This window comes from Dothidotthia symphoricarpi, assembly GCF_010015815.1.
Source record: "Dothidotthia symphoricarpi CBS 119687 unplaced genomic scaffold P153scaffold_1, whole genome shotgun sequence".
In the NCBI taxonomy this organism is placed as follows: domain Eukaryota; kingdom Fungi; phylum Ascomycota; class Dothideomycetes; order Pleosporales; family Dothidotthiaceae; genus Dothidotthia; species Dothidotthia symphoricarpi.
Genome location: NW_022985008.1, coordinates 1747444 through 1767783, shown reverse-complemented (window position 1 = coordinate 1767783; position 20340 = coordinate 1747444). Strand labels below are relative to the sequence as shown.

The window sequence follows — 20340 nt, the reverse complement described above, 5'->3', positions numbered from 1 at the left end:
TGTGATCGATGTAGTTTTGGCTATTCACGGGATAGGCAGAAGCAATGCGACGCGCAGTGGATGTCTAGTGGGGGTGTTTCTTTGTGCTTGTCTGGGATGCATGTGTTCGATTGTGGACTTTTGGCGCAGGGTCCAGTAAGTAGTTAGGTTGGACCCCGCCAAGACTGACGTCTCAAAATGTAGCAGGTGCCTCGGAGCTCACTACAACTACCAATTCTAAAAGTCGAACACAGCCTTCTTTCATACAATCCAATACACTCTAGCCCAGACATCGATGCGGAAATAAGGGGCCAGCGTAGACACCAGCTAGCTCAGACATCGACCCAACTACCCACCCGGACGCGCCATCCTCTGGACGCGCCTTCCTTGAGCTCTCACTTATTTCGCCAACTGTTTACACTCCTTCACTATGAACTCGGTCCGTGCCATCCAGCAGCTCAACAAGCGCGAGCTCGAGTCTGGCGTCAACCCAGAAGGTTCCTGGCACACCGACTACCGCGACACCGCTTTCGTCTATATCGGCGGCCTGGCCTTTGAGCTGTCAGAAGGCGACATCGTTACCATTTTCTCGCAGTATGGCGAGCCTGTGTGGGTCAAGCTCGCGCGCGACAAGGAGACGGGCAAGTCGCGAGGTTTTGCTTGGATCAAGTACGAGGACCAGAGGAGTTGCGATTTGGCCGTAGACAACTTGGGAGGGACGACCATCATGGACCGTGTCATCAAGGTGGATCATGCACGGTATACCCCCAGAGATGACGAAGACATGCGCAACAACACTACGGGAGAGCTGGAGCTGGACGAGTCGGACGGAGGAAGGCGCAAGAGGCGAAAGTCAGAGAGCGTTAGCGACGACGACGACGACGACAGGCCAATGCTCCCAGAGGAGATCGAGCTCGGGCGACTGATGGAGACGTTGGACGATGAAGATCCCATGCGCGACTCCATGATTAAGCGCCAACAAGAAAAGGTTGACGATGCAGTCAGGAAGCTACAGAGGAGCAAGCGCAAAGAGAGGGCGCGGAAGAGCGACCGACGTAGTCGCCGAGATGATCCCTCGTCCCGTCCACGTAGCCCCAGACACTCGCGCAAGACACTTCGAGATTAGTAAGCTTCTATATATAATTGTGGAAAACGTTTCTCTAGTAGGCCAGTTTTAATGTAGTTCTGTGGACAGCAGAAGTTTATCATGTAAATATATAGGGTGTATGATAGTCCATGAATAATGTCTAACACGGAATTTTCGAGGAGTGGTGTTGCGCTGGCAATACCCTTCCCTCCTCTATCTATCCCCTCTACAGTCTTGCTTCTTTTTGTTCTCCTCTCTGCCTGTTGACAGTACCCATCTCACATAGATTTATTGCAATTCTCTCTGATGTTTTAGGCGTCCACTTTTACATAATCGTGCATGCGACCAAAATAGCCTGTTGAAAGATAAGCCTCGTCTAGGCCTCAGCCGCATCCTTTCTTCTGCCTCCTTGATTCTCAGAACGACTGCCGTTAACTCTGCAGGAAAATGAAATACACAGACGTGTCGTTCCGTGATCTTGGCTCTATATCATCCTCGAGTTTACAAGGAGACAACATTACGGACCAGAATGCAGAGTCAAGAAAGGTCACGCACCAGACGATATGGCCGGCGATATTGGTGTTCATTGGACTCACCATACCCACAACTTTCAGCGTCCTCGTTTTAGCCAGTAGTGTTCGGGGCTGGACCTTTCCGTACTCGACCTACAACTTCATCACTCGAAATCGAGCCTCCGTCCAATTGGTCATCCAACTTCTTTCGAATGGTTTAGCACTCGTCAACACTACTATTTTATGCAACTTGATAAATCGCGCGACCCGTATACGTTGGAAGAACACACCTGCATCACTGAACATCATACGCTTCTGGAATGGACTATGCGTTCGATCGATAGACTGGACAATACCTCTGCACCTGTTACTCCCGTTACTGGCCTTTATCGTGCTCACCGCCGCACCTTCTGCCATATGGGTCGGTGCTTTGACACCTGTTGCCATCAATGTCACCAGTTATAATGTCATTGACATCCCCACCTATGGGCAGACAGCAAATATCAAGGAATGGCCTTCAGAGATTGGAGCCCAAGGGCCGATCCTCAGTACAACCCAAGGACTGTTCTCATACTCGGTCGCGTTACAGCTTCAGGCTAGCTTATTGACGGCAGCATCATCAGCCACGACAGTAGACGGCTCTGTAAGGCAGCATGCAAAACTGGACAAGTCGCGTTTCACATATTTTGGCCGCTCCTACGGTGTTGGTGCTTCCGTCGGTTTGAATGATCTAGACTTCCAGAAGAACCCGTATCTTGCATACACTTATCAAGAAATTGGGTTCGAGACTACGGTTACCTGCATCAAAAACTCGAGTAGCGAATTCATGCTCATGGAGACCGGCGATACCTTCCTATATAGAGCCTATGGCAGACTACCAAATAGCGGAAATAAGGGGCCTGAAGATTCGGTATATATAGGTCATAGTACTGATTCTATCCTGGCCATTGGCGTAGGAAGAAACCCAGAAGATCCTCGCCGGATGCTGGCCATTACAGCAGGCGATAGTTACGCGCACCTCAACACCACGCAATGCAGTATGGAATTCCAACCCACGATTTTCGACGTCGATGTAGACATCCGCACGCGAAACATCAGCGTTACGCCCTTACGCAAGGCCGACGAGTTTTACCCTAGTTCTAGCAATTTGACCCAAACAGCTATGCGGCAATTTGAATTGATTTCAAATGTTCAAACGAACATGTACGCCTCCGTTCTTGGCAACGCCTTCAATAGCAGTATCACAGACTACATCACGGCGTCTACCAGCCAAGCAATCACACTCGAAGACGCCACGCTCCCTGGCTTGGAAAATGCGCTGACGGTTATGTTGGACGACATGCTTGTCGCGTATGCAAGTGCGCAGTTGATAATCCAGAAAGACATTAAGCCTGTCAACATGCAGATTACGAAATCGGCGCTCCGGGTCGGCGAGGATGTGTACATCTATGCTATCTTCGCGATTAACGCTTTCATCATCTTGCTTGTTATAATGGAATATGTGAGGACGAGAAACTGGAAGGAAGTGCCTATGATAGACTATCTAGATCCAGGCGCCTTGATGGTTGGAAGTGCTACCGGAACCGTGGGACAAGAGGGCGAGTTCGAAATGAATAAGAGCCATCGCATTGAAGCGAGGGTGATTAACGACAGCTCGATTGTCCTTGAAACTCGAGGAGGTCTACTCACTGGCGTTGATACGCAGTACACGCATGGCGATTCATGATCAATTTCAGAGAAGGGAACTTAATGGTCTAATGGCTGTGCCGCGATGATTATTCAGTGTTCATTGGAAGTACCGAAGACGTTATCACGTTATATCAAGTTTCGTCGCTCGGGCGCTTCTGTTAAGCTCCAAGTTCATTGTCAAAACTGGATTGCGACATGACCTTTTCTTATTCTAGCCAATTTAACGCTCCAATACAAAATCCGATCGGCTATAGGTTATGTCCACTCCAAATTTCTCGAACAACAGTATTGCGTCGGCACCACCCTACTCACCACCCTTCCCTCCTCCACCTATCTCCCCTCTGCTCCCTCTTTGCACGCCACCTATCAGCGCCCCAGCCCGTCCAATCCCCTGCATCATAATTAAAATGCGCCTCCGGCACGTAGCCGATGTTCCTCGCGCTCAACCTATCACCCTGGTAAGTGTGGCGGTGGCGCGGGTTGCGGTTGTTTTGTGTACGTGAGTAAACTGGATATTGGTAGTTTGGGTGGGATTGCGAGTTACCCATGGCTTTGCTTGCTGGTTTGATTACGTTGGTAGATGTAAGGAGCTCTGCGTTCTTTGGTGTAAGGGCTCAATTCAGCATTCGTTGTTGCTGTTGAGTTCGTTATTTTTGTTCGATTGGTCGTGAGGAGAAAAACTTTAGTAAGATTAAGGAGCAAAAGAAAACGCTTTATAAGAGAGTGGATATGTGTGAAGGGTTGGAAGTGATGGTCATGATGATGCATGGTTGGTGAGCTGGCTCACTGGCTGTGGTGGTGCCAAAACTCAAGACAGTTGAATATCGCCTCCTTCAAATGGAGAGAATGAAGTTTTCCAAATAAAGGTACTGGGATTGCAATATAGTCGTGCTTTTACGCGCGAGTTTCCGAGGAGACAGGTTTATGGCAGCATGCACCAGCTATGGTTCCGCTCCTATCATTTACATAACACTTTTCAAGCCAAGATCATTCCGTCATATGCGAATGATCGACTGTTTAGTTGTCGTTCTGACAGCAGATATATCTCATTGAAAACTTTTGGGTATCGCTAAAGTCCACTCTTTCTTTTCACCTGCTACGGATTATAGACAGGAGTATGTGTGTTAGAGTGTTGTTATTACATAGACAAGCATGATGTTCATTAGGACTATCGTCAACGTATTACGTTTGTTTATCCAATTTCATAACTATCAACATTTCCATTCATCGAACCGGCTATGGGTATATCTAACAGCGTACTACATGTCCTCATCAAGAAACCAGAAGCTGATAAGCAGTTTCCTCAATACCCCCCACAAAACTTTCCCAACTAACTATCGCTAGACCCTACTGAAACCTTGTTCTCCGCCTATAAACCCTCTCATTCCTCCCTCCCGGCCGTGCTGTCCACCTCTCATCATCTAAATTCCACGCGGCGCCAGGCACTCGTGCAAGACTCGCCGGGTTGAGCTGACCTCCGTTATATCCTCCGTACACCCTTCTGTAACTTTGGTTACTTCCATAGTTGCCATATCCGTAACCCCCGTAGGCGCCGGAACTACCATAGCTGAACCCGGGGTTGGTCCCGGGATGATAGGCGTGGAAACGGCCGTGGTTATACATTGTGTGGGTTAAGAAGTAGATTCGATATGTATTTGGGGCTTGAGGCTTGGTTAGGCTATTGCTGAGGGTTGATTTGTGGAGAAGAGAAGCTGGATCTTGAGAGAGGAGGATTAAATAGTCCATGGATCATGTTGGAAATGGAAGTGTGGTGCGGTATGGTTGTGCAGGCAGCCGTGATGCACAGTAAGAAATATTGGAATACTGGCTGTGGATGTCTACAGGTCACAACATAACGAGGACCAAAAACTTATGTACGCCCGCAAAAGACCGTCTTACTCACTTCTCGCTTTGTACGACTCTACTCTTGCTCGAACAAGCACTTCTTCATAACTTTGTGAATTTCTATACCTGTGCAGATATGAGTGTTCAACAACTAATATATTCTAGGTCGATATGTGGATGAACAACGTATGGTGCAGGTTTACTCACAGTTCCCACCTGTAAAAGATTATCTCTGGTGTATACGCAAGTACCTGTTGGCATCTGTGAATAGAGTGTATTGACATGGTACATGCTAATCATGGAGTTGTGTTTCTCGAGTCCATGGGTTCGAACAACCTAGAAAGTTGTTTGGATTACCCGTCGAAAATTATTTGGCAACAGAACATTGGCTATCATGTAAGTCTATTCATGGTTGTCGAGTTATCATCGTGGAAGGCTTTCCCAGATGCGGTGATGCTACCCCACTCCCCCACATAGAGATGATTTCCCGCCGCCAACTGTCTTTCGTACGTTACACCAAGTCGACCAAGCTACATGTTAGCTAAATAATCGCTACAACAAACGCATCGTAAGATATCTCTAAGCATTTTCGAGCGTAAGCGAGCGGTGTTTTGAAGGTGACGTCATCTCCACTTTGAGAGGCAATCGAGACTCGCAGGATCATCCTATACATCTGGAAGAGAATTTAAAACTCCCTGAGCCTGCAGGTGCTGGCTTCGCTGTTTTAAACGTTGATACTGACACGTCAAGTTAGCATGGCACATCTTACGCGGGAGGAGGTCCTGGATTCAGGATTGGTGGCTCCTGAGTATAAGAAGGTAATCATCGTCCGTTGCTCGAACTACACTTGTCGCATATATGAACTCTGTCTTCAACTTGAATTCGCACTGACATCGCTGGCAGGCTTTTGAAGCACGACCAATAGACATCAGCGGCTCAGATTTCTTCGAGCATCGCGCGGCACGAGCTGCGCATCTTGAGAAACTGCGACACCTATATCCCATCCCCGGTCCCATCCCGGGAATTGTCAAGGAAACGTTGTTTGATGTTGGCACAAGAGATAGCGCATCCATCCGTGTTCGTGTGTACCAACCTGTAAATGGCCCTCCACAAGGTGGAAGTCCGTTGGTTATGATGTATCACGAGGGCGGCTGGAGTATGGGTGATCTGACAGACGAGGATTTGAACTGCAGGATGTTTGTGGCCGAGCTCAAAGCCGTGTGTGTTAACGTTGAATATCGGTTGGTGAAATTCTTCACGCGAGTGATCGAAGCTAATTGTGTCAGTCTTGCTCCTGAGCACAAGTTTCCCACTGGCGTCAACGACTGTTGGGACGCTCTGAAATGGGCTCTCACCAATGCCGATATGCTCAAGGCGACACCATCTCGTGGTCTCATAGTGGGCGGCGCATCCGCAGGTGGCAACATCGCCGCTGTCCTAGCTTTGCTGGCACGCGATGAAGAGCTCGATCCGCCGATCACTGGGCAGTATCTTTGTGTCCCAGTCCTGCTACCTGACACCAATGTACCGCAGCATCTGGTGCATCTCTACGAATCTCGCCTCAAGAGTGTCCAAGATCCCGTTCTCAAAGGACTACAGCCTGGAATGATCGAGGCCATTTACGGACCAGATGCGCATTCGCCTTTGTGGGACCCTTTCAATCATCGGGACGGTCATAAACGCGTCGCGAAAGCCTTTTTCCAAGTCGGTGGCCTGGATCCGTTGCGTGATGAGGCGATTCTGTATGATCGAGTCTTGAGGGAAGCTGGGGTGTTGACGCGGGTTGAGCTGTACAAAGGGTATGGACATATGTTTTGGACAAACTATCCAGAGCTGGAAGCCAGCAAGTCATTTGTGAACGATACGTTAGTTGGTATGAGATGGTTGCTTTATGGATAAAACGTCTTGAATTCTACCACCGTGGTACTATCCCAGGCCTCGGATAATGGAACTCATAGTGTGATGACAGAATTGTATAGGCATCTGCTCCTGATACGGGAAAAAGCTCTCAGCGTGGTCGTGAGTCAAGAACAAACCTGGAAGCAACAGCCTCATAAAGCTTGCGACGACTGTTACGATCCAACCCCAGCCGCCCAAACGCAAAAAAGCGACGGCACAATTCCTATCCAAGACCTCGACGAGGCTTTGCAGAGGCTTGCGACGACTTGACAGCACGGACCGTTCAACTAACGCAAAGCCCGGCGAATCATGGCGTTCATATTACTGCAAACTTACCATTCTCATGCTAGATTGGGTTCTCGGCCCGAACCCGGGGGTTCCCAGCAACGTTTTGTTTTGAACATCCCCAGGCATACGTATGCATGGAACCGGCCCAAAATGTAATGTTGAACTAGCAAGCTGTGATTCGACAATGGACCTGGTCAAACATCCGTCAACCTCGAAGAAATGTCCTAGCGAGTGGGGCCCTCTACGCGTTCGCTATTGCGCCTAGGCTTGATGTGCTTCTTCCAGGCTCGTAGATGTTGAGAGTACGCACGTTGTTGCTTCCAGACGATGACGAGGCATAGTCCTGTAATGAAGCTATGATGATAGTAGTAAGAAACAACGGTCCTTAGTAGATATAAGAAGACTCTCGGACTTCGTTGAAGTATTTCCATCATCACATTCAAACCCTAGCTTTCACAGCCACTCCACAAGTCTTCTCTATCTTCCAGTACAACTCAAGCTTCATTATGGTCAACTTTGTCTCCATTCTCAGCGGTGCTGTCGCAGCGACCTCCCTCATCAGCACTGTAGCCGCCCATCCGGGCGAGCATCACGATCATGCACAAATCAAGCGTGAAATCGACATCCGTCAGATGCGTGCTGCGGCTGCGAAACGCTCCCTTGAAACCTGCCAAGGTTCGCTGAGGCATCGCGACCTGATGGCACGTTCTGTTGCTCGTCGTTCGAACGCACTCAACAAGCTCCGCCAGAAGCGTAACATCGCCGCTGGTAAGTGTCCCAGAGTTCGAGCGGGCTTATCAAGAGAGACCACTAACACCTCTATCAACAGAACCGAAGAAGTTCCGCCGTGATCTTGCTACGCTGCAGGCATTCGAAGCTGCCAATCACAACCAGACTGGAGTTCTCGACTACAATGAGTTCACTGATGCAAGCACCATCTTCTCTGCCAACACCTCATCCATTCTCGCACCCGAGATCACCGATGGCCCATACTACGTCACTGGCGAATACATCCGCAAGGATGTGACGGAAGGTCAACCCGGTGTTGGCCTGTATCTCGAAGTCCAATACATCGATGTCACGACATGTGAGCCAGTGCCCAAGTTGTTTGTCGATGTCTGGAATTGCAATGCCACGGGTGTCTACAGTGGTGTTGAGAGTGGGCAGGCTGGGTTGAACTCCACCTTCCTTCGTGGTGTCCAGGAAACTGACGAGGATGGCGTGGTCGCCTTTGAGACGATCTTCCCCGGTCATTACGACGGCCGTGCCACCCACACTCACCTTCTCACCAAGTCCAACGTCACAGTCCGCGACAACGGAACCACCGGCTCCGATGGCGCAGTCACCCATATTGGCCAAGTCTTCTGGCAAGAGGAGCTTCGATCCGCAGTTGAGGTTTTGGAGCCATACAACTCGAACACGCAAGCCGTCACCACGAACGACGAGGATATGTGGTCGGTTCTTCAGGCTGAGAACGACTTCGATCCGTTCCCAGAGTTCATCTACCTCGGCGATGATGTCTCCGAAGGTCTTTTTGCCTGGATCCAGATTGGTATCAACTCTACGGCTGACTGGTCCGACAATGAATACTACCAAGTTGCTGCCGACTATGAGCAAGGCGGCGGTGTTGCTGGAGCGGGATTCAGCGTTGGTGGCGGTAACGGAACTATGGGCAATGGAACCATGCCTTCTGGTGCTATGCCTTCAGGCGCTGTTCCCACTGCCTAGATCCGAGCTGTAGTCAGCTGAGTTGATACATGGTTGCGAGAGAAAGGGCAGGTGTGTTGAAAGGAATGTGAGGGGCTCTTGCACCAACGTCTGTCAGGTAGCGGGCCTGTTCAATATACTCGCATGGTATCATTCCGCAATATAGAGGTGCATGGCTTTGGCGTTTTTAGCAATTTATTTCTACTTACCAAAATATGTCTCCTGCGTGATCCAATGCGATTCCAAGGTCCTTCAAATATTTTAACGAATCTTGCCGTTCTCAATATTAGTGCTTTCCCAACATTCAATATGCTTTAGGCCATTGCCGCCGAGATCTTATGGCTGGATCTACGAATATATTCGGTCTTAACCACCTCGTCCAGTCACCTGCTGATTCGATGGCTTGGTTGATTCCTGGCAGTAGTAAAGACGGTAAAAGAGTTGCTGTAAGTATTGAGGCCATTCGAATTTTCTCTGCAACTGACAACCATCGGGTAAGAAAACACCTGTAAAGTTCTTGTATCTTTGGTGGTCTGATTCTAGCCGAGTAAAATCTGATGTTCTTCACAGAGTCGTGCGGACTATATTCTCTAAACCTTTGCTCCTGAGAAATTCATGCTCATACTCTTGATTTCCCTTGTCACGTCTTGAAAAGGTTCATGTTCAGTTTGATCTAGAGAAGCTGTTCTCTGTACTTTCTCGTGGGTTTCCGTAACGGCACCTGTACCATCTTAGAGTCGATTTACAATACAATGCTGAGTCGAAAGATAAGAACAACACCAAAATAATTTAATGTGTGTTTTGCTCAGACTCAGCGAAAGAGTAGAATCAGTCTGCTCGGCATGAACAAGGAACTGCGACATACCTGGTCCAGCAACATAGTCGCATCCCAGGGCTACAGGAAGTAGAAGAAGTTCAATTAGTGTTATAATCAGGATCTATGTGACTTCCAGTATGTAGTAATGACACTTGGATGAAAACAAAAATATCGTTAGCCGAGTAGATGATGAATCGGTCAAAGCCATACTCAAGGGCAGTGCGGCATACTACTTCATGAATCGACTCAACAACATCAAGACATCGTCCAGAAGAGCACACCCCCATGTGCTGCTACAACCCGCATCCCCTTCCTATTATAGACTGTATCGGCGTCCCGCCGACTATTTACAAGCTTGCACTTGAGTTCACATAATACGATGTGGGTATCGGTATTAGAACTGAAGATTGAACAATGAGATCAAGCACGTATGGTACATGAGACGAAGTGAATGTAGGATTAGATAATAGGACAAACATAAAGAGCGTACGAACGGGCTCGAAAACAAGACCAACAGTCTTGACAATTACTCTAACTAGTCTAAGTCCTTCTATAACTTTCCGTGACAAAATAGGAAACGATGGGCTAGAAAAAGGTTGAAAGCCATCAGAAGAAGCGTGGGAAAAGCATCGTACCACTTGAAACCCTGGAGGCACTGATATGTTACGCCTGAGATAAGCGCTCCACAAGAGCTCACTGTCCAAACCCAAGCCAAAAGGCGCATGTTGCGGTACTTGTTATTCTTGTGTGCTTTGGTGTCGCCACTAGGAACCCATGCGAGCGCACGACCGAATAATCGGTCCTTGATGGCCGTCATATACGCGTATGATTGGATGTACATGATGAACTGGACATTGAATCCATAGCGTGCTTTTGCCCAAAAGCGTATGGCAATTATCGAGTAGATAAGAGATGGGACGGCGAAGGCGAGGTTGTAGTATCGAACATAATCAGGGCGTACCCAAATCATGAGGAGGCCTGGTAGCGGGTTGAGGAAGATCGAGAGGGAGATCGCAGAGTAGTACATCATGCCGGAGAGATAGCAGAGCTTTTGCATGAAGGTGAGCTTCGAGCGCCAGAATCTAGGATTGGTGAGCAGCGTAGTAGAGCCCTGTGGATTGTGTTAGTCGTTATTGATAGGGAAGATGCTTCAGAGTGAATATTGCAACTTACCATGCACCAGCGCATTTGTTGACTGAAGAACGCACGAGGAGTGTCCGGACAGATTCCGCACGCCAGACACAAGGGCACATATCTGACTTCCCATCCACGGGTCAAAGCGTCAAAGCCAGTGTGAACGTCTTCGGAGAAACCAATCTCGGCAGTGCCGCCTACTTCGACAAGGGCCTCGCGACGATACAACGCATTGCTACCAACGCAAATGGATGCTCCCCAGCGGTTTCGGTTGACTTGAATAACGCGGTAGAACAACTCCTGAACACCACCTGCGCCCTGCTCTACCCAAGTCTGCTCTTCTTTGACACGGAAAAATTGAGGAGTCTGGACAATGGCAGTCTTGGGGTGTGCTAGATGCTGAGGGACGAGCTCGAGGAGGAAATCTTCACGGGGGCAAAAGTCCTGGATAAGCAGTCAGTATCATGCGACAGAGCAGATAAGATTGACTTACAGCATCGTAGATTGCGAAATAGTCTCCAGTAGTCCTCGCAAATGCCCACCGCAGGTTTCCTGCTTTTTTAAGGCGAGGGCGATCTTCTCGGCAGATGTATTCGTAGCCAAAGGAAGTCGCAAGCGCTTCGACTTCTGCCGATGCGCCATCATCAAGGACGAAAACCTTCATTTTGCCAGGTGGGTACTTCAGCGCCTTAACGTATTTGTAGGTGTTTGCAAGGACTTCGATCGGCTCCTTGCAGCAAGGAAGATAGATGTCGACAGTGGGCGCCGTAACCTCATTGATAGGGTGTTCCTTGAGAATTTCCAAATGTTTTTTGTAATCGAAGTCCTTTCCGACAAGCGAGACACCATAGGAGACAAACAGGTATGCTTGCAGAAGGACGACCATCGCACCAAACCAATAGAAAGGAACTGCGGATACGACAAAGAGCCACATGCCTGCCGACAAGCTGAGAAAGGAGAGTACACCGAAAGAGTAGAGGCCAAGCCGATTAGTCTTGAGATACAAAAGTTTTTCCTCGTTAGACGGTCCGCTAGGCATGATCAGTTCAGGTGGTACCTGGGGAGCATACGTCGCGACCAGTTGTTCACGCGCGCGGAGGAAGAGGCTCCGTTTGACTTGTTCGTCTCGGTCTGCGCTCGTTTCTTGACCCTTTTCCTCTGTGACAACATCTGGCGTTGATGCCGAGGCTACAGCGTCAGGGGACTCGTCGAGAGCTCGTTCTTTCGGCTGAGGCATGACGACGGATGTTGCGTAGGGGTCTGAAATCTCTCTTGTTGGGGAAGAGGACTTGAAGATGTTGTCCGATTCATCGACCGCCTGGATGACACTTGGCAGTGAGTTGCTTCGCCTTCGTTGTTCGTGGACGGTGGGTCTATGCGATGACGCTGGCCCATCTTGCCGGAGAGGCTCATCAACGAGGATGCTAGATCTTGAAGACCGCGAAACGATATGGCGCTCAGGTTTCGCACTCTCCGGTGTCTCCACAGAAATATCATGATGGAAGTCGCGATGTCCTTGATATAGAGGCTTCTCTTTAGAGAGCTTCGCACTGTTGGATTTTCCTGTAGGCCCTTTAAGTTCGAATTGTCCATTCCTTATCGACCGGTTAATGATCTGATGATTCGCCTCGGTCACGCCAGGTGTTTGAGATCCCTATTCAAAACCTTATTAGATCAAGATGACAAAGGCCAGGAACGAACTCACACTGGCAGTTTCATGCGGTGTGGCAGCATCATAAACGAGCGAAGGTATGCTCTTGATACTATCCGAGCCAACACTGGCTGTTTTCTGCTTGCCTAAACCATGACCGGCATCGAAGCCCCGGAGAAGCTGAGAAGCTTCAGCAAGACGAAGCTGTACTTCGAGTAGAGTAAGACCAGCGTTTGCAGGTTGCTCGTTCTGATTGGTAGACTTCTGGTTGAGGTTTTCATGTTCGACCTCAAGGTTGTGAGCAACCTCGCCGACGCGAGCAGGCATTATGAACGAATGTGAAAAACAAGAAGCAGAGGTAACGAGTGTAGGACTTTGTCCACTTGGCTGAAGGCTTCGAAGCCTTTGTAATAATGTTAAGTATCAAGTACCGAAGTGTTAAAACCTTTTGCTACCCACTTAATCAGTTGGGCGGCGTCTGTAACCACGCGTATCGGGCGAGACGCCATGGTGCTGTCAGGGGAGACCACATCGCATACCCCCCTGGTTAGCGTTTGTGTGAGTCTTTTCGGAACCACAGTGATCCAAACAGGGGCCTCAGCTCGGAGTCCACCCTTAGGGCGTACATTTCCCCAGCTGAACATAAATTGAATCATACTGATATAGCATGATCTACGCCAAGAAAGTGATAAGGAAAGATCCGGACTCGATCGAGTCTTCGAACGCTAATCATCCCTGTGTCCTTCAGCAATCGGCATGCATGTTAGCAGCAATGTCAGGGTTTTCCTGATGCAGTGACATCGACGCAGAAACATACATACACGTGGCACCAATTCACAGAGATCAGACCCGACATTGGATATCAACACATCAGTTACCGTTTTAATCTACCCTGAACCTTGGATCGATCTGGTTCCACCTAGCAAGTGAGAAAGCGAAGCAACAGGCATGCCGATAGGGAAATTCTTGTGGCGCAAAGTGGCTAGACGATAAGCATGATCGACCACTCGCAGGAAGACTCACTTCACTTATCCCTTGTTTGTCTAGACCGGAAACTTACTTTGTCGGAACAAGCGAAAACTCTATCGACACCGCATGTGCTTGGCAGGGTTGAGATTACCGCGACAAGTTAGCTTCAGGAACATCCCGAGCGACATTATCGTTGCATGCTGGCTGTAACGAAACCCGAGTTGGCCACATGGCGAGCAGTATTCAGTCGAGTCATTCCTTTGTTCGGTAAAACCATTGGTCTTGCTCAGGCTCGAAAACTCGCATTCAGCGTGCCTGCTATGCGCACACGTTTTTCAAGTGTACTAACAGCGTACTAGTTTGTTGTAAACACTGGTCCTGTAGACGTCGCATTACCTCCATCACTTCAAGTATATTTCTTCGAGTGCCTTATCTTCTCTAGCTTCTTCGGCGAATTGTTGGGGCTGAAACAGTTTGAATTCAACATGCGCATGCATAGGTAGCCGCTCAAACTCGCAGGGGTTGGATTGGAGCGGGGTGTTCTTGCGAGAACTACACAACCACTGAGTATTGTGTTTTGCGAAAAAGAAATGAACCCCCCGAATCAGGTCGCAAGATCTAGGGCTGAGAAGAGCGTCGAATCGCTAGTCTCTTGTTTATGCATGAACAAGCCACGGCGGCATCCGCATGCCATTCCTCATCTCGAAGCATACATGATGTTCCGGGAACCCTACAACCAACCGATGCATGCGACTCCGCTAGATCACGGAGTGTACCGAGTATAGATCCGTTCCAATCACTGCATATAGATCTGGTAAGGTTACCGCGCGTTGATCTGCTCCAATCGCCACGAGGCGGAAACAGGTTCGGTGAGGTCTACAATGATGGAAAGGTCGCTGTAGAACTTAATTGCACAAAACAATCTGTCAGGCACTTAGTTTGCCATTGGTACAATGTTAACACAAGGTATAGCAACGTATGGTTTTGTTCGTAGCTGAATAAGTTCTATAATAAGCACCCAACTCTTCGGGTACTTGATCGTGTAGTGGAGATGCCGTGCAATATTGGAATCTTGGAGAGAGAGTGGCTGACTGAACAGACAAAGCGGTCGTATTGTCCGGTAGCTCGGCGTGGCAGCAAAGTTCCAGCATGGCCCCCCCCTGGCTGTATCCCCACCAATATACGTGCGTTAGACCTTATCTGAGTTGCTTTGTTCAGCAATGATATTGGATTGTCACCATCCACCACCTTTGACATGGGGTCTAGATGCGCGTACCTGCTCCTGAGGCGTAGGATAATCGCGACACCGGCCATCTAGAAGCGGCCAGAGTTTTAGAGGCTGCCTGATCAGCCCCCAACGAAATCTAACCACGAATATCTTAAAAAGGTCACCGTAAACATTGGAAAATGTGCAATTATCCAACTCCTGTCTTTTAGTTTGATACCATAACTTTTCCTTACCTCAACAATGGCAACTCCCTGGACCCATCCAACATCAACCTTCGGGACTCCTTTGACAATGTCAGAAGCAGTAACCCCAAGATCGTCTCCGAATCTATCACGGACATCGAGTCACACTTCTGTCTCTGACCTGGATGACTCTTACAAGTCCAAAAAGTCAGCTGGCAGAGTACATTTCGATATTTCCAGCTCAGAGCCAGTGTCAAAAGTATGCTTTGTGGGCGCAGGTTATGTTGGTATGTACAGAATAAGACACTCCACCTTTTCAAAATACTCATACTACATCAGGGGGCCCGACCGCAGCAGTTCTTGCTTTCGCAAATCCGCAAATCGAAGTCACTGTTGTGGATAGGGACGAGGGCAGAATCAACAAGTGGAACTCAAAGCATCTTCCCATTCATGAACCGGGACTGAACGATGTTGTCCGCATCGCTCGAGATGGAGCGAATACCATAACCGTACCACGAGGCACCACTGAAGAAGTGGTCCGTCTTCCAGAGCGCGCACAAAACCTGTTCTTCTCTACCGAGTGTGACAAGCACTTGAGCGAGGCCGACATCATCTTTCTCAGTGTCAACACTCCCACGAAGATGGCCGGTATTGGTGCTGGCGCCGCCACTAATATGGCCAGCTTCGAGTCCGCTGTGAGATCAATTGCGCTTGTAGCAAAGTCAGGTGCGATCATCGTCGAGAAGAGCACCGTTCCGTGCAGAACAGCGCAGCTGATTCGAGAAATTGTGAGCATTGTCAAGAAACAATCATTTAACCCTTTACTGATTCGAATCGTAGCTGGATACATTTCGCCCTGGCGTTCCATTCGAGATTCTGTCCAACCCAGAGTTCCTAGCTGAGGGTACAGCCATTGCGGATCTCCTCAATCCATCGAGAGTCCTGATCGGATCCAGCAATACACCTTCCGGGACTGCAGCGGCTGCAACGTTGAGCCGTGTCTACAGTACATGGGTTAAGGAGTCTTCCATCCTCAACGTCCATCTGTGGTCCTCGGAGCTTGCGAAGCTCGTGGCAAATGCTATGCTTGCTCAGAGGATCAGCAGCATGAACACCATCAGTGCCATCTGCGAGAAGTCAGGTGCCCAGATCGCGGATATCGCTAAAGCTATAGGTATGGATGAGCGCATCGGATCCAGATTCCTGAACGCCGGGCTAGGTTTCGGCGGCTCATGCTTCAAGAAGGATATCCTCAGCTTGTCGTACTTGGCCGAGTCCCTCCATCTCCCAGAAGTGGCGGAGTACTGGAAGTCGGTCGTTGATATTAATGAATGGCAGTGTGAGCGATTTGTCAGGCGAGGTATGTTTCTCCCAATGCCACAATAGACGAGGCTAGAGCTGATCTGTGGCATGCGAACAGTTATCAAGTCCCTGAACGGTTCCCTTGGCCGCAAGAAGATCACGTTGCTTGGCTACGCCTTCAAAAAGAACACGTCGGACACACGAGAATCGCAAGCCATCGCGGTAGTGGGCCAGCTGCTGCGCGAACACCCAGCGGAAATTGCTATCTATGATCCTTGGTGTGCGCCGGCGGACGTGGAAGCCGAGTTGGGGTCCATGTTTTTCAACTCGACAGAGCCGCGAGGACCCGTCCGTGCATACACAGATCCTTACGCTGCTTGCGCGGGCACTGCTGCCGTTCTCATCATCACCGAATGGGACCAATTCAGGTACCCAGAGTGTTCCGCAGCCCACTCTGTTGCGGCCGTCGCGAAGGGCCATATGCAGACATCTTTAGCGCAGCTCACAAATCTCCCTGCCGATCTGCCAACATGCCAGCTGGAGGATGCGGTTCAGGGATACTACCGTCCAGAGCCCGAGTGCACCACCGATTGCCAGGGTTGCGCTGCAAGTATCGAGGCCGACAGCCCAATGCGCTCGGACAATCTTAAATGGGATGAGATTGCCCAGGGTATGAGCATGCCGAGATGGGTGTTTGATGGGCGCGGCGTCGTCGAGCCCAAGGCGCTAGAAAGCTTGGGATTCAAGGTTGAAAGCGTGGGGAGCGTAGGTTCCCGCTCGCGGCTCGGCGGATTCGAGGCCAACTGAGTGCCCGATTGGCTGATACTTGGATTGATATGTGAGGGAAATGAATCTGGTAGCATGTGATGATTTGTCGTGTCAAACAATGGTGGATCGGGTGGGTTTTCGTTCTCCGCATAGTTCGATTTTTGTTTATGGTGTTGTGGCGTCATAGCAGTGGACAACACTGTGATGGCTATTGTCATCTAAGGTTTGTAGAACTAGACACAAATATTAATTTAATCTCGACTTGGCTCGTACGTTGTAGTGATTTACGAAATGCCACTCGCTTTCAAGATAACATTTGACCCAATCTAGTCATGTGACATTACTTTCATCTGTAAAGCGTGCAAATTTACGCATGACACAGTGTACGATAGAAGACACAGGAGACACATAAGATGCGGCCCCTTGTAAGGTGGACACAGGTATGGGGATATACGATGTCATCAGAACGGATCTCTTCGTTGGTTAAACAGCTGATTGAAAACACTTGAGAATCTGACCTCTCACAACCCGTTTTAGCTAGTATACGGTAGGTACCGAGCGAAGCGTGCGCCCACTGTATCAAGCAAATCGCTATTTGTCGCTTGGCGTTGATCCCGGTCAGCTAAAAACGGATGGCGCAGGTCCGACCGCTGATGTCCGCTTCTAATGGGCCGAATCGTTTGGACTAAAAAGTTGAGAATCTTCTAACTTTCACGAACGTTGAGATAGTTTTCGTCTAGTACGTATGCTAGAAGTTGAGCCTCTTGCTTAAGCTGAAAGTTTGTCCTACACAATAGAGTTCAAGCTATCCCCAATCTGTCGATGTACATTGTGTTGCAATACTCATAACTGTGCGCGAGCTTGGATTTCGCCTATCTCTTTACTCAGCAAGCGATACGATAAGCAACCCTTCTTCCAGCCTATGTGGCTTGATGACGCGCATTTACAAGAGTTGAGACGGCAGCCACCAAGCCATGTTCTATGGTGAAGATCTACGGCTTCAGCCTCCGCACGTGCCCCAGCTGAGTGCTGGTAGATGCACTGCTGCCCTGTAAATCCCTTCCAAATCTCCCTTCCCATGCAACCTTATCGTGGCTAGCTTGGCTTTCAAATGTTTATTTTAAAGTTTCGGGCTTTTTTCGTGTTTCAATGCTGTATGTAGCCGCATCACTGCATGTTCAGCTCCGGTGCGTTAACCAATATGAGATTCCTCGAACGCTGCACACGGTTCAAAGTTTGATTAGTCGCTTGATGATCTTTGCAACGTAGAGGAGGCTTCCTTCTGCATAATCCATTTTCGGGCTCTTTTGCGTGAAGTCAATGCAAAGTATGCGTTGGCTTTGGCATATCCTTGAGTTTGCTCTTTTCACTTGTACCACACTCGCATTCCAGGAGCTCTGTAATCGGTCCGAAAACATCCAACAGGGTGATTACAGATGTATGTACGGCACCGCATCCATAGTGTTGATCGCACTTCCCGTCGACAATAAGCAGCGCGTAACTGATATTACACCGCAGTCAACAACAACGCATGGGGCGAGGTACGACTATCTGGGACCGGCTCTATATCGCATCGTACGTACTAATCCCACGGTAGGATGATTCTGGCTCCGTCTGCACATATGTACGCATCCACTTCCAGAAAAACGGTATACCAACTAACAGCATCAGGTTCCCAACAATAATTCCAATTACTTCTACTCAGAATGGGAATGGAGTACGCAGCCCGCCCGTGTTCGTGCTTATCCGCACATCCAATTCGAATCGGATCTGCTCCCTCTCACCTTTGCCAACATTTCAAGTCTGAACTTCACTCTGAAATGGGCCATGTCTCCGGTATCACTCATTGCCAGTGCTTCAGATGACCCAACTACCCACCCAAACGACGATGCGTTGGAAGCAATTAACGTCGAGGCAAACGTCGTTGCAGACCTATTTGCAGATGCCGATATGGTAGTATCGCAACAATCAGCAAACCAGACATACGAGATCATGGTTTGGTTCGGCCGATTCGGGAGCGCGTCGAAACCGATTGGAATGGATGACAGAGGGCAGATGGCTATCACGGCTTCGGTCGGCGGTTTCAACTTGTAAGCACATCTGACCGCATTCTCGTTCTTCTCCAGTCTATCTATCATCCATCGGGAGAATCCGATCGACGTGCGTTGTCGCTAACATTTATGTCTCAGCACTCTCTATAACGGCACCAATGGCAACGGCCAATCGGTTTTTTCTTGGGTATCTCCTTCCATCTTGACATCGTTCTCAGGAGATATGTCACCATTTTTACACCAGCTCGCACGATATGGGTTGATTCCGTGGGACACGTATTTGGGCGTTGTTCAATTCGGGACAGAGACTTTCTATTCAAACAGCAAAGTCAAATTCGCCTGCAAGAACTTCCAAGCAGCGTTGGGTGGCCCGTATGCAGCCAAGAGGGAGCCGCCGCCCACTATAACCGTCGAAAGTCTTCCAACCAAAGCAAGTGCCGCGATGAATTTGGTGGCTTTCAGGGGCGACAGCATGCTACGACTGAGTTATGCTGCTCTGTTAGTACACATATGGGCTTTTGCGGATCTGCGATGTCTTGGTAGCTTATGACTGTTGCCTTGTTCTTGATATGACATGACGTGCATTTGTATCTGATACTTAGTTGATACATGAGTCTCTTGGGGTTTCTGACTATTACAGAGACACGAGATTGGGTATCTACAATGTGACGGGGTAGGGTTGGAAGGACGGTCTTTAGTTACTGTACCACAACAATGTTTCATAGTTGCATATTGAACATTTTTCTCTCGTGTGCTTGGAATATGAGTGTCAAAACGCGTGCCGAATTCACATTATCGATAGAGCTGCAATGCTGTTGGTTTGATGATAGGGTAGTGTCTTCGGAGGTCGGCGGTCTTCCCAGCTGATTAGCATGAGGCAGTCAGTAGAGTAACGTGAAAACCCCCATTGCCATATGTGTGATCTCAAGGGATTATGGGGGACCGAGCTAGAAAATCGGTGGCTGTCGTCTCCAGATACTTCTCACTTCCCATCTAGTCGTAAAGCGCTTGAGTCATCACCTATTGCCTCAAAGAAAGCCATCTGATGGCGTGTGTTGAAAACTGCTTTCCTCTGCTCTATAACTTCGAGCAGAGGAGTTCAAGACCTCGTATTTTTGTCGCGGCACGTACGACTGATTGTCCAACTGAGAAAGCCGCATATATGCTCGAATTCAAACCAGGACTGTGAAACAAAGCGAATCTGTCAACTAAGGAGCTTACCTGATGTTGTC

At 49.0% G+C, this 20340-nt stretch overlaps 9 protein-coding genes across 9 annotated transcripts; 6 read left to right on the top strand and 3 right to left on the bottom strand.

Annotated features, from left to right (window-relative positions):
* Nucleotides 1-242: 242 nt before the first annotated feature.
* Nucleotides 243-1290, top strand: P153DRAFT_362682 (RNA-binding domain-containing protein). The gene has a single exon (XM_033667192.1). It carries the CDS (start codon nucleotides 410-412, stop codon nucleotides 1103-1105), a length of 696 nt encoding a protein of 231 aa, XP_033529364.1. The 5' UTR covers nucleotides 243-409; the 3' UTR covers nucleotides 1106-1290.
* Nucleotides 1291-1513: 223 nt separating this feature from the next.
* Nucleotides 1514-3466, top strand: P153DRAFT_372215 (uncharacterized protein; the record flags this gene model as incomplete). Its single annotated transcript, XM_033669374.1, has 2 exons — nucleotides 1514-3163; nucleotides 3362-3466. 2 exons carry the CDS (start codon nucleotides 1514-1516, stop codon nucleotides 3464-3466), a joined length of 1755 nt encoding a protein of 584 aa, XP_033529363.1.
* A 109-nt stretch (nucleotides 3467-3575) lies between these two features.
* P153DRAFT_380781 (uncharacterized protein) lies at nucleotides 3576-4890 on the bottom strand (the record flags this gene model as incomplete). Its single annotated transcript, XM_033669960.1, has 2 exons — nucleotides 3576-3859; nucleotides 4743-4890. 2 exons carry the CDS (start codon nucleotides 4888-4890, stop codon nucleotides 3576-3578), a joined length of 432 nt encoding a protein of 143 aa, XP_033529362.1.
* Nucleotides 4891-5643: 753 nt separating this feature from the next.
* P153DRAFT_305932 (alpha/beta-hydrolase) lies at nucleotides 5644-7002 on the top strand (the record flags this gene model as incomplete). The annotated part of the gene is made up of 3 exons (XM_033664621.1): nucleotides 5644-5930; nucleotides 6016-6353; nucleotides 6399-7002. Coding segments are annotated over exons 1-3 (1005 nt in total), but the record flags the coding sequence as incomplete, so codon positions are not given.
* Nucleotides 7003-7759: 757 nt separating this feature from the next.
* Nucleotides 7760-9346, top strand: P153DRAFT_362679 (GPI anchored dioxygenase-like protein). Its single transcript, XM_033667191.1, has 2 exons — nucleotides 7760-8067; nucleotides 8129-9346. The coding sequence occupies exons 1-2, from the start codon at nucleotides 7806-7808 to the stop codon at nucleotides 9025-9027; spliced, it is 1161 nt and encodes a 386-aa protein (XP_033529360.1). The 5' UTR covers nucleotides 7760-7805; the 3' UTR covers nucleotides 9028-9346.
* Nucleotides 9347-10373: 1027 nt separating this feature from the next.
* P153DRAFT_329882 (glycosyltransferase family 2 protein) lies at nucleotides 10374-12194 on the bottom strand (the record flags this gene model as incomplete). The annotated part of the gene is made up of 3 exons (XM_033665413.1): nucleotides 10374-10934; nucleotides 10997-11401; nucleotides 11451-12194. The coding sequence occupies 3 exons, from the start codon at nucleotides 12192-12194 to the stop codon at nucleotides 10374-10376; spliced, it is 1710 nt and encodes a 569-aa protein (XP_033529359.1).
* Nucleotides 12195-15096: 2902 nt separating this feature from the next.
* Nucleotides 15097-17096, top strand: P153DRAFT_279845 (UDP-glucose dehydrogenase; the record flags this gene model as incomplete). The annotated part of the gene is made up of 4 exons (XM_033663041.1): nucleotides 15097-15274; nucleotides 15327-15775; nucleotides 15828-16347; nucleotides 16408-17096. 4 exons carry the CDS (start codon nucleotides 15097-15099, stop codon nucleotides 17094-17096), a joined length of 1836 nt encoding a protein of 611 aa, XP_033529358.1.
* A 708-nt stretch (nucleotides 17097-17804) lies between these two features.
* On the bottom strand, nucleotides 17805-18245 carry P153DRAFT_13532 (uncharacterized protein). Its single transcript, XM_033662070.1, has one exon. It carries the CDS (start codon nucleotides 18135-18137, stop codon nucleotides 17901-17903), a length of 237 nt encoding a protein of 78 aa, XP_033529357.1. The 5' UTR covers nucleotides 18138-18245; the 3' UTR covers nucleotides 17805-17900.
* A 20-nt stretch (nucleotides 18246-18265) lies between these two features.
* On the top strand, nucleotides 18266-19800 carry P153DRAFT_305924 (glycoside hydrolase family 12 protein). Its single transcript, XM_033664620.1, has 5 exons — nucleotides 18266-18495; nucleotides 18576-18598; nucleotides 18655-18681; nucleotides 18729-19147; nucleotides 19247-19800. Exons 1-5 carry the CDS (start codon nucleotides 18378-18380, stop codon nucleotides 19656-19658), a joined length of 999 nt encoding a protein of 332 aa, XP_033529356.1. The 5' UTR covers nucleotides 18266-18377; the 3' UTR covers nucleotides 19659-19800.
* The last annotated feature ends 540 nt before the right edge of the window (nucleotides 19801-20340 follow it).

What these genes read in the sequence shown, in the direction of transcription:
- P153DRAFT_362682 (XM_033667192.1), top strand. Translation starts at nt 410, where the DNA reads ATGAACTCGGTCCGTGCCATCCAGCAGCTCAACAAGCGCGAGCTCGAG.
- P153DRAFT_362679 (XM_033667191.1), top strand. Translation starts at nt 7,806, where the DNA reads ATGGTCAACTTTGTCTCCATTCTCAGCGGTGCTGTCGCAGCGACCTCC. An exon ending in GAAGCGTAACATCGCCGCTG is followed by an intron (nt 8,068 to 8,128) that starts GTAAGTGTCCCA and finishes CTCTATCAACAG; the next exon opens with AACCGAAGAAGTTCCGCCGT.
- P153DRAFT_305924 (XM_033664620.1), top strand. Translation starts at nt 18,378, where the DNA reads ATGCAAAGTATGCGTTGGCTTTGGCATATCCTTGAGTTTGCTCTTTTC. An exon ending in ACAACAACGCATGGGGCGAG is followed by an intron (nt 18,599 to 18,654) that starts GTACGACTATCT and finishes ATCCCACGGTAG; the next exon opens with GATGATTCTGGCTCCGTCTG. An exon ending in TCGGTCGGCGGTTTCAACTT is followed by an intron (nt 19,148 to 19,246) that starts GTAAGCACATCT and finishes TTTATGTCTCAG; the next exon opens with CACTCTCTATAACGGCACCA.
- P153DRAFT_13532 (XM_033662070.1), bottom strand. Translation starts at nt 18,137, where the DNA reads ATGGGAAGGGAGATTTGGAAGGGATTTACAGGGCAGCAGTGCATCTAC.